We start from the raw sequence: 12,096 nt of genomic DNA on the forward strand, positions 1-12,096 counted from the left end.
ACATGCCGCGGAGCGGCTGGGCCCGTGAGCCATGCCACTGAGCCTGTGCGTCCGGAGCCTGTGCTCCACAACGGGAGAGGCCACAACAGTGAGAGGCCCGCGTACCGCAAAAAAAAAAAAAAAAAAAAAAAAGATGCAGATGTAGAGAATGGCCTTGAGGACACGGGGAGCGGGAAGGGTAAGCTGGGACGAAGTGAGAGAGTGGCATGGACATATATACACTACCAAATGTAAAATAGATAGCTAGTGAGAAGAGTGCTTTGTGTCCACCTAAAGGGATGGGATAGGGAGGGTGGGAGGGAGATGCAAGAGGGAGGAGATATGGGGATGTATGTATATGTATAGCTGATTCACTTTGTTATACAGCAGAAACTTAACACACCATTGTAAAGCAATTATACTCCAATAAAGATGTTAAATAAATAATTTAAATATCTGTATACAAAATAATATTATGTGTAAACAGACATAGGTTTACTTCTTCCTTTCCAATATAGATGCCTTTTATTTCATGTCTTGCCTAATTGTCCTGGCTAGAACCAGCAGTACAATGTTGAATAGAAGTGGTGAGAGGGGACATCCTTGTCTTATTCCTGATCTTAAAGAGTAAACATCCAGTCTTTCACCATTAAGTGTGATATTGGGCTGCTCCCTTCTATTCCTATTTTGTTGGGTGCTTTTATCATGAAATGCTGTTGCACTTTGTCAAGTGCTTTTTCTGCATCGATTGAGATAATCCTGTAATTTCTGCTTTTTGTTCTATTGATATTATATATTACATTAATTGATTTTTGGATGTTAAACCAACCTTGCATTTCTGGGATAAATCTCACTTGGTTATGGAGTATAGTTTTTTTAATATGTTGCTGGATTCCTAATATTTTTGTTAAGGATTGTGGCTTCCATACTCATAAGAGATATTGATCTCTAGTTTTCTTGTGTTATCTTTGTCTTATTTCAGTATCAGGATAATGATGGTCTCATAAAATGAGCTGGGACGTGGTCCCTCCTCTTCTAGTTTTTTGGAAACGTTTGTGAAGAATTGGTATTTATTGATCTTGAAATGTTTGGTAGAATTCAGTGGTGAAGCCACCTGGGCCACTAGTGGGTAGCACATGGGTTTTTTACTGTGAGTAGTATTTTTATTGCTAATTTACTCTTTCTTCTTGAGTCACTTTTGGTAGCTGGTTTCATTTTAGGAATTTGTCCACTTCATTTAAGTTATTTAATTATTTGGGATACAACTGCCATTTTATTTTTTGTTTTCTATGTTTTTCTTGTCTTTTTAAATTCTCTATTCCTCCTTTACTATTTGATTTGCATTAAGTGAATAGTTTCTAATGAAGCATTTAAATTTCTTTAATAGTTTTTCCACTATTTATTTATTTATTTTTCCACTGTATTTTTAAAGATTTTTTTTTTTAAAGTGGTTATTCTAGGGTTTAACCACATAATCCTGACTTATCAGAATCAGCTTCAGAGGGACTTCCCTGGCAGTCCAGTGGTTAAGACTTCGCCTTCCAATGCAGGTTCAACCCCTGGTTGGGGAGCTAAGATCCCACACGCTTTGGGGCCAAAAAACAGAAGCAAAATTGTAACAAACTCAATAAAAACTTTAAAAATGGTTCACACCAAAAATATATATATATTGGACTTCCCTGGTGGCGCAGTGGTTAAGAATCCGCCTGCCAATGCAGGGGACATGGGTTCAAGCCCTGGTCCCGGTAGATCCCACATGCCGTGGAGCAACTAAGCCCATGCACCACAACTACTGAGCCTGCGCTCTAGAGCCCGCAAGCCACAACTACTGAGCCCACGTGCCGCAACTACTGAAGCCTGCATGCCTAGATCCCGTGCTCCACAACAAGAGAAGCCACTGCAATGAGAAGCCCGCGCACCTTAACAAAGAGCAGCCCCCGCTCGCTGCAAGTAGAGAAAGCCCGCGCGCAGCAATGAAAATCAAATGCAGCCAAAAAGTAAATAATTAAACAAATTTTAAAAATATATATATATATTTAAAAAAAGAATCAGCTTCAGATTTATACTAGCTTAACTGCAGCGATTATATAGAAATGTTATTCTACATAGTTCTGTTCCCTTCCCCCTTTTTTATAGTATTATAATTATTGTATACTATATCTATTAAAGTTACAAACCCAGCAATATATTGTTGTAGTTATTACTTTACCATCTGTAATCATTTCCTTAGCCTATTACAGCTTGGTTTTCACCCACCTCCTTTGTACTGTTATTGGCACACCTATTAAACATATATTACGTTTCCATGTTATAGGCCCAACAATATAGTATATACAAATATTATTGTATATTATATACAAATTATTTTATATAATTGCATTTTAAATCAGTTAAAAGGAGGAAAATATACATTTATACTGTCTTTTATAATTATGTTATTACATTTACTGGTGCTCTTTGATTTTTTTCACGCGGATTTGAATTACTATCTGGGGTCACTTGCTTTAGGCCTGAAAAGCTTCCTTTAATATTTCTTGTAAGGTGGGTCTTTAAACAACAAAGTCTCTGTTTTTGTTTATCTGGGAAATTCTTTATTTAACTTTGTTTTTGAAATGTCCTTTTCATTTATATCCAGCTATGTTGGAGATAGGTTTCCTAGTTGACAAGTTTCTTTTGAGCACTTTGAATGTTATCCCACTGCCTCTGGCCTCCACAGCTTCTGCTGAGAACTTAGCTGTTAATCTTATTGGGGTTCCCTTATAAGTGTCAAGTCATTTTTCTCTTGTTGCTTTCCAGATTTTCTCCCTGTCCGACTTTCAGCATTTTTACTATGATGTGTCTGTGAATCTCTTTGTGTTTATCCTCCCTGGAGTTCATTGAGCTTCCTGAATATACAGGTTATTGTTTTTCAATTAATTTAGGAAGTTTCAGCCAATTTTTTTGGAATATTTTTTCTCTCTCCTCTCCTCTGGTAGTCCCATTACACATGTTGGTGCACTGAATGATCCTCACATTTCTCTGAGGTTCTGTACATTTTTCTTCATTCTTTTTCTCTCTACTCTTCACCTTACATAATCTCTATCAATCTATCATCAAGTATACTAATTATTTCTTCTGCCTGTTGGAATCTACCTTGAGCCCCTCTAGTGAATTTTTTATTTCAGTCATTGTATTTTCTAATTCCAGAATTTTTTAAATTAATTTATTTAATTTATTTTATTATTTTGGCTGCGTTGGGTCTTTGTTGCTGTGCACGGGCTTTCTCTAGTTGTGGTGAGCGGGGGCTACTCTTTGTTGTGGTGTGCAGGCTTCTCATTGCAGTGGCTCCTCTTGTTGCAGAGCATGGGCTCTAAGCACCCGGGCTTCAGGAGTTGTGGCACACGGGCTTAGTTGCTCCATGGCATGTGGGATCTTCCCAGACCAGGGCTTGAACCCATGTCCCCTGCATTGGCAGGCGGATTCTTAACCACTGTGCCACCCGGGAAGCCCCAATTCCAGGATTTTAATTTGGTTCTTTTTATAATTCATATCGCTTTACTGATACTATCTAGTTGATGCAAAAATGTCATTATACCTTCCTTCTTAATCATGCTTTCTTTTAGTTCTGTGAACATACTTACAGCTACTCTAGGGAGTGGTCCCCCCCACCCAACTGGGCTGGTTACTGTTATTTGCTTGTTTATTTGTTTAGTGACTGGCTGGACTGTTTTACTGAAATCTATTTCCCCTGTCACAGTGTTGAGGTCTATGATGTTGCTCCTCAGGAAGACATATCTTTGGATTTGCCCAAAGTCACCCAAGATGACAGTGGTCTTAGTAGGACTCTCCCTCTCTTTCCCTGGTCACACCCAACTGTTAAACTCCACTAATTGTGGTATATTATTCTATTATTTTCAACAATGCTCTGGGGCATAACTTGTTCTATAAAGTAATCCAATCAAAAGGTGGCTCTTTTGAGATTAGTGTTTGATATTTGTCCTGACCCCAGGAGGGATCTTCCCAGCTGTCTTATTCTCTCCTGCAAACTAGCTGGCTTACAGTCTAGGCTGTATCTTTATTAAATCCACAAATCTCCTCCCAATTGCCTTTCACTAAAACCTCCACAGTTCTTGAAAGCACCCTTAGGCATAAATTTCTCCACACTCTACTGCAAATGAAGTCACTACTTTCTGGGAAGAGATTAGGAGCCTGCTTCTCCCTCCAGGCAAAATCTCTGAGCTCTTGATAGAAGTGGGGAGGGGGAGACACACTAGCCTGAGGTCTTCTCAGTTTGCCTCTCCTGGCTGGTACCACCATCTCACAAACTGAGGGTGGGGATAGAGCAAATGGGACCCCAGTACTCTCGGTGGGCCATGCCCAGAGTACAGCTTCCATTCCATAAGTAGGAGCTGGGTGAAGGAAGGAAGCCCCATCTTTCAGCTTCACTCAACCAGGATTTAGCCTCAGCAGCAAGTAGCCTTGGGCAGGAGAAGCCCTAAAGTCATGCTCCTCCTGGGAAGAAAGCTGTCTGACTGGGAGCTAGGGGAAGAGGGAGCCCAGTGTACTGGGTTGCAGCCGTTGTTGAGAGCTGGGAGCAGGGACGGTAGTAGTGGTCTTGCTTCAAATACCACAAACTCTTGGGACTTCGCTGGCAGTCCAGTGGTTAAGACTCCATGCTTCCACTGTAGGGGGCCATGGGTTTGATCCCCGGTCAGGGAACTAAGATCCCTTATGCCTCTCGGCCAAAACAAAAACAAATACCACAAACTCTTGCCTTTCTTACCGAATTATCATAGATTTTCTTGAGTAGCTGTTTCTTCACTGGATGTTTGCCCTTAGGACAATTTCCAGAGGGTTTAAATTTTTTTTTTTTTTAATGTTTTACCAGTTTACAGGGAACCAGGTCAGTGGAGTTCCTCACCCTGTCATGCTGGAAGTTGATCCTGTCTAAGGCTGCTTTTGTGCTACCATGGTAGAGCTCAGTTGAGTAGTTGCAACTGAGACCCTAAAGCCGGCAAAGCTGAAAATATTTACCATGTGGGCCTTTACAGAAAAAGTTTGCCAACCCCTGACTTAGGTTACTGCTGCCAATGCTGCTGGTCCACAGGCCACACTTTGAGTAGCAAGGACTTAAACTACTTGAGAGGCAGTACTGTATTGGCTAAGATCTTGAATCAAAACCCCCCCTTCGCCATTTACTAGATATATGGTTTGGGGTACCTACCTCATTGAGTTGTTTTGAGAATTAAGTGTATAAATATCTGGCATTTAGGAAGTATTCAATAAATGATAACTGTTACCATCATGATAGAAACTGTATGGAAAGTTTAAGACACCGTCTCTTTCCTCAAAGTTTTGTTTTGTTTTTTCCCAGAAAATTTAAGCTGTGAAAAAGGGAAACAAGTACTATAGACTTTCCAATAAAACGAGATGCAACTTATAATATCTGGGGTACATAATATTATCTAATAAAGTTTAAACTCTATAGAGCTGGAGCTTAAGCGTGACACTGAAAACTAGAATTCGCTACCACGAATGCTTTCAGACTCTTGCAGTAACAATGAATGAAAACCTTCAGGAAGTGCTTCCAAACCCGAAAGCCCCATTGAAAAAAAGCAGCGATTATCTTTAACATGAGGATTTGGGCCTAGATGGCCCCTTCCAGTTCTGGTTGACTCTATCTCTGCCCAGAGCTGATATAAACAGAATCCTGAAGCTTCCACTTCCACTGTCACCGCGGCAAGGGCGTCCGCGTCGGTGCCGGACCAGCACCCGGCCGGATCCCGCCGCGCTCCCCTTCGCCGCAGCCCGTTGCAGCCAGTTACCTCGCAATTGAACTCCATCTCCGCGTCCATGGTGACGATCCGCACTGTGAACGTCTTGGGCTGCTTCCTCTTGAGCGAGCTGAAGCTCATTCGGGAAGCGATGGCCCCGGCCATGGCGCGGGGCTCAGGTTCGGGACCCTCGCGCCCCGAGGCCTGCGCTCTGGACCTTTTAGCCTCCCTGGAGGAGCCTCACAGGCCTCAGGGCCACCATGGTGGCCGGCCGGCCGGCCCGGGAGCTGGCTGAGCGGCGCGGGCCCCCAGCGGCCAGCATGGACCGCGAGGACCCTGCCCCGGGAACCGAAATGGGAGTTGGGGGGCGAACTCTGACGGCCACGGGAAGGGATCGCGATCGGGGACCGACGGGGCGGGCACGGCCCGGCTCTCCGGGACTCGGGCCGGGGACGCTGGTGACGCCCGGGGACGGGGCCCCTAGACGCCGGAGGCCCAGACCCCGCGCGCTTCTCAGCCGCCGAGGGAGGTGTCGGGGCCGCGCTGCAGCCGGGCACGCACGTGCGCGCGTGGCTGTCACCGTCTTCACTCCGCGTGCCCGCGGGAAGCGTCCCCTCCCCGCAGCCCCCGGCCTGCTCCCCGCCCCGCCCTCGGGCCCCCTAGATCACTACACGCGGTGCAACCTAACTCGGCGGCTGCCGCCCCGACGCCGCGGTTGGCTGAGAACCCCGAGGGAGGAGGAACTTTCCCGCTCTGTCCCACCTTCTTCAACAACACTTCACCAATTGGAAGTTCGGATCTAATTGGAGGCGCCGGCCGGGGCTCGGCGTTGAGTGGCTGAGGCGGCAGTCTCTCCGAATGCTTTTGTTCGCAGGGATTAAGCCTACTCTAGCAAGACTGGTTGAGGTGGCGGAGCCCGGCTCGCCTTTCCCGGGAAAACACGTAGAGGGTCGTGCCGGGGCGAGAGAGACGGGTCACCCCTGGTACCGCGAGGGATTGCCCTTCGGACCAAGTCTGCGCCGCGTGTGGACCCCCAGGGGATCGTGTTTCGGACACCAGGCGGATAGTCCTGTTTAGCGCTTAATTAATTACATGTGCTGATCTCTGTTTCTCAAACTTTCAAATCACTTGTGGAGGCCGTTTAGGTAGCCGGCACTTTCCCCCCAAGTCCTTCTTCTCTTTAGAAGAAATTCTTATTATTACCGAGGGAGAGGGTAATAATTGTTCCTACGTCATGGGCTTGTTGAGGACTATAAAGCTTTAGAACGGTGGCTGGTCATATTAGGTTGAATCCTATGAAGTTGCTCTTTTTGTAGATTTTTTTTTTAAATGAAAGTATTTTGGGGGAATTCCCTGGCGGTCCAGTGGTTAGGACTCCGCACTTTTACAGCGGAGGGCCCGGGTTCAATACCTGGTCGGGGAATTAAGATCCCGCAAGCCACTGCCCGGACCAAAAAAAAAGCATTTTTCATTTTATACTGTGTGATTTCCAATTTATTTCGGATCATATACGTGTACTGTTTATTTTTTTAATGTCATCAAGGGTTATATGGATGTGTGTGTGTGTGTGTGAGAGGTGGGGAAGTATAACTTTGTGTATTAAAAAAAAAATCCTATTTTTGAATAACTCTTAATGGTTGAATACCTGAATGGTTGATCAAGAAGCATTCCACGAATAACTATCATTAGCATCACCCCAACCCTACAGGTGAAGAAATAGAAGCTCAGCATGACAGAGCTGGCTATCACCCAACTAGTGAGGGGCAAAGCTGGAACTCAAACCCAGGCCTATCTCACCCAGAGGCTGTTGATATTACCTCTACTCTGCTCTGCTTCCCTGGTGGTGGCTTCTAAATTGCTCCTCCCTGTTCTGGCCCCAAGACCATGAAATACAGTTTTGGAACACTCAGCAGACACTGTTGATGTAACTATACTAATAGCATAAATTAGCTCTTCTCCGTGGGCCCCGGCGGTGCCTGCGAAGCACCAGCCAGGCCCCAGGAATCATTTGCTGGCACACTCAGCAAGGCTGCCAGGCTGCCCTGGGGGAACTTTATGTCTTGCCTACTGCTAGCAAATTCTCCCCACCAAACTGGTTGTTTAGGGCACTCTGATTAGCGTGGGAGTGTCTATTTTCATTGCTTCAGTTCTTCCCTGCAGGTGGGAAAACCAGGCTGGATTCTCCTATGGGCTCCCCACAGGGACAACAAATCAGGGCTTTAACCCAGGGCCAAGACTGCTGACAGAAAATAAGTGACTCTGAGAACCCACTGAGGAGTAGCAAGAGGAGGTGGATCAGCAGGGGCTAAAAATGACACTGATGGCCAGTAATAGCTCATTTTTATGGAGGGCTTGCTAGGTGCTAGGCACTGGGCTAATTGGCCAAACATGCTGTTAACATTCCTGGGGGACATCCAGGTAGATGTATGGGTCTGGACCTCAGAAAGGAGGCCAGGGCCAAGAATCAAAATAGACATGATGGAATATTATGCTGGCATTAAAAATGCTGTTCACACAGAATAAATAGAAATGGTAATAGTACATACCAGATAAGGTTTTGAGAAAGAAAAATTCAGATAGGGCTTACTAAGGAAGACCTGGCACACAGACACCAGTTACTGAATATTTGTTACATGAATAAGTGAAGGACATGAGGAAATACTTACAGTCTCAACTATGGGAACAATGTTAATAGCTGCCATATATTAAGTGCTTACCATATACTCTGCAAAGTGCCTGGCATGCTTCTTCTGATCTTTATCAAAACCCTATTTGGTAGGTATATATTCCTTGTTTATACATGGGGAAACTGGATAAGGCTGAAATGAAGTAATTTACCCAAAATCATAATTGGTAGAGTTGCAATTTGCATATAGGACTGTTTTAATCCAGATCTCACCTGATATATTTTGTTTCTTCATTCTTCCAGAAGATCAGAGTTTCTCCAAGTGACATCCTTTCCCTCCAGGGGGGCATTTGGCAATGTCTGGAGTTTTTTTCTGTTTTTTTTTTTTGGTTGTCACAACCAGGGTGTGCCCCTCTCCCCTCTATGGGAAGATGAGGATGTGTGACCTGGTACCTAAGACTTCTGAGGCCATAGCCTTTTTTATCTATTTATTTATTTTTTAAGGCCACACCAGCAGCTTGCTGGATCTTAGTTCCCGACCAGGGATTGAACCCAGGCCTCGGCAGTGAAGGAGTCCTAACCACTGGACTGCAAGGGAATTCCCCTGAGGCCATAGCTAGGATGCTCCAAGGCACTATCCTGAAGCACTGAGCCTGGATGAAAGTGGTTGCAGATAACAGCTCCTACCTGAATAGCCTGGGACTTCCCTGGTGGTCCAGTGGTTAAGAATCCACCTTCCGAAGCAGGGAACATGGGTTCAATCCCTGGTCGGGGAACTAAGATCCCACATGCCACAGAACAACTAAGCCCAGGTGCTGCAACTAGAGAGCCCATGAGCTCTGGAGCCCGCGTGCCACAACTAAGACTCGACGCAGCCATAAATAAATAAATAAATACTTTTTAAAAAAAAAAAAGAACCTACAAGGCCTTAGGAAATCACTGGTGCTCACCCTCTTCCCTTCAGGCCCAGGACTGAAGATTATTGAATTTGCCCAGACTGTCACCTGCAGTGTTGGAAGCAGGCAGATCTGAGTAGGAATTTCTACTTTTCTGTGACCTTGGGCATAACTTAGCTTCTCTGAGCCTCAGTTACCTCATCTGTAAAAATGGGCATAATAATACATGATATGACATGTTTAAGAGTCACTCTTAAATAGGAATTAATATTTATTGAGCACTCTAAGGTGCTGTGTAACCTAAAAAAGTTTTTTTTTTTTAAACCATTTCTGGACCTCCGTTTCATCATCACTTAAAATGGGGAGAATAGGAAATGGGATTGCAAATACCAAAGCCTAAGAGCACATATAGATAGAACTTTAACTGGTGCTCATTTTCATATGCATGCATTTGCATTTAATTCTCATGATTAAGTAGATTATTATACTCATTTGACAGTTAAGAAAACAGAGACACCCAAAGCTAAGTTACTGGCCAAAGACCACACAGCCTAATAGAGATACAGCCTGGATCCCAAACCCAGGTCTCTAACCCGGGCCCATGGCCTTCCAAGGACAGCATGCTGCAGGTTGCAAGGGGCCTTGTCTACAGCAGGCACTGAAAAATGACTGTTTTCTGGCCTAAAATTCATGCTCATGCCTAATTCGAAATTTTCTGCTATTTCTTTTTCTTTCTTTTCTTTTTTTGAAGATGTTGGGGGTAGGAGTTTATTAATTAATTTATTTATTTTGGCTGTGTTGGGTCTTCATTTCTGTACAAGGGCTTTCTCTAGTTGTGGCAAGCGGGGCCCACTTCATCGCGGTGTGCGGGCCTCTCACTATCGTGGCCTCTCTTGTTGCGAAACACAGGCTCCAGACGCGCAGGCTCAGTAGTTGTGGCTCACGGGCCTAGTTGCTCCGCGGCATGTGGGATCCTCCCAGACCAGGGCTCGAACCCGTGTCCCCTGCATCAGCAGGCAGATTCTCAACCACTGTACCACCAGGGAAGCCCAATTTTCTGCTTTTTCTGTGCTCCTTACTGTGGCAGATAATTTTGAGTCTCAAGCTGACATTCTGTATTAGTTTCCAAGGCTGCTGTAGCAAAATCACACAAACTGGGTGGCCCAGAACAACAGAAATGTATTGTCTCACAGCTCTGGAGGCTAGAAGTCTGAGATCAAGGTGTCAGCAGGGCCCTGCTCCTTCTGTAACCTGTAGGGGAGGATCTTTTCCTTGACTCTTGTAGCTTCTGGAATCTCCAGATGTTCTCTGGCTTGTGGCTGCATCGCTCCAGTTTTCCCATGGTGTTCTCCCTGTGTCTCTTCACATCCTCTTCCCTCTGTGCATGGCTGTCTATGTGTCTGTTTCCCCTTTTTATAAGGACACCAGTCAGGCTGGGCTAGAGCCCACCCTAATGACTTCATTATAACTTGATGACCTCTGTAAAGACCCTATTTCCAAATAATGTCACATTCTGAGGTGCTGGGCTTAGGACTTCAATATCATTTTTAGGGGACATATATGAGAAAAACACTCCTGTGTTTCTCCTTTACTCTCATACCCACAATACTTCTGACACCAGATGCATGGGTTTTCCACACTAAGCAATTCTCTGGGACACCAGCTGCATGTCGTATAATTTAATCCAATTCTGACACTAACTAGAGTTAGTACAGACCCCACAGGTTAAGGGCTCAGTCCCACGAGACTGCCCCCCACCCTCGCCCCTGGCTTCAGACGCCAATCAGAATTCCAGGTTGTAATCTAAACTTCTGGAGGACTGGTTATAAATCAGGGATCCTGTGACCTCCTCCTTAGGTTTGATAATTTGCTAGAATGGCTTGTAGAACTCAAGGAAACACTTAGGTTAACCGGTTTTTTATTTAATAAAGGGTACAGATGAACAGCCAGATGAAGAGACACGTAGGATGAGGTTTGCAGTGGTCCAGGGAGCAGGAACTTCTGTTCCCATGGAATTGGGGTGCACCACCTTCCAAGCACATGCATGTGTTCACCAACCTGGAAACTCTCTGAACCCCATACTTTTGGGATTTTTATGGAAGCTTCCTCATGTAGGCATGATCCATCATCAACTCAACCTCTAGCCTTTCTTCCCTTCCAGGAGGATGGGGGCTGGTGCTAAAAGCTCCAGGCTTCTAATGATGGTTTAATCTTTCTAGTAACCAGCCCCCGGTCCAGGAGCCCATCAAACATTGCCTCATTAGAGCAAAAGATGCTCCCATCACCCCGGAAATTCCAAGGGATTTAGGAGCTCTGTGTTAGGAACCAGGATCAAAGACCAAATAATTTGAATACACAGGGCTCCTGGTGCTTTTATCACTTAGGAAATTACAAGAGTTTTAGGAGCTCAGGTGCCAGGAACTGGGGTCAGAGACCACATAAAGATTTTCTATTATTTCACAGGACACAATTCAACCTACAACATTCCCCTTCGAGCAGTGGGCTCCAGGAGCCATATTTCTACCAGGATATCTGGGTAGGTCCAGGGAAGTCCCATTTTTTTCAGGAAGGATGCCTTCTGCAAACTTCACAGGATTCAAAACGTTGCATACCAAGACCCATGTTTCCCCATAGGAATGAATGTGAAGGAGGCGATGAAACGCGCTCGCACAGCTCGTAAATCTATAACCATCTTACCATATCTTTGCTTTTGATGCTGCTTCGTGTCTTTGCTGCGTTATCTCTATCCGCTGGCACTCTCCCAAATTTTCTGCACCGCCTGTCACGGAGGTGGTTCAATCTTATTCACGGTGTTCTATCACGTCCAATAGCCGCTCCGAAG

At 45.0% G+C, this 12,096-nt stretch overlaps 1 protein-coding gene across 4 annotated transcripts in view; it reads right to left on the reverse strand.

Annotated features, from left to right (window-relative positions):
* NF2 (NF2, moesin-ezrin-radixin like (MERLIN) tumor suppressor) overlaps positions 1 to 6,359 on the reverse strand; it is an 80,077-nt gene extending 73,718 nt beyond the window's left edge. For 3 of the 4 annotated variants that reach the window (XM_067700310.1, XM_067700311.1, XM_067700312.1), the window contains exon 1: positions 5,784 to 6,358. In XM_067700310.1, the coding sequence (XP_067556411.1) occupies positions 5,784 to 5,897 (114 nt within the window). In that variant the 5' untranslated portion in view covers positions 5,898 to 6,358. Of the gene's footprint in view, positions 1 to 5,783 lie in introns of all 4 variants that reach the window. The other variant, XM_067700313.1, reaches the window with a different exon arrangement.
* Positions 6,360 to 12,096: the final 5,737 nt, after the last annotated feature.

This window comes from Pseudorca crassidens, chromosome 12 (genome assembly GCF_039906515.1).
Source record: "Pseudorca crassidens isolate mPseCra1 chromosome 12, mPseCra1.hap1, whole genome shotgun sequence".
NCBI lineage: Eukaryota > Metazoa > Chordata > Mammalia > Artiodactyla > Delphinidae > Pseudorca > Pseudorca crassidens.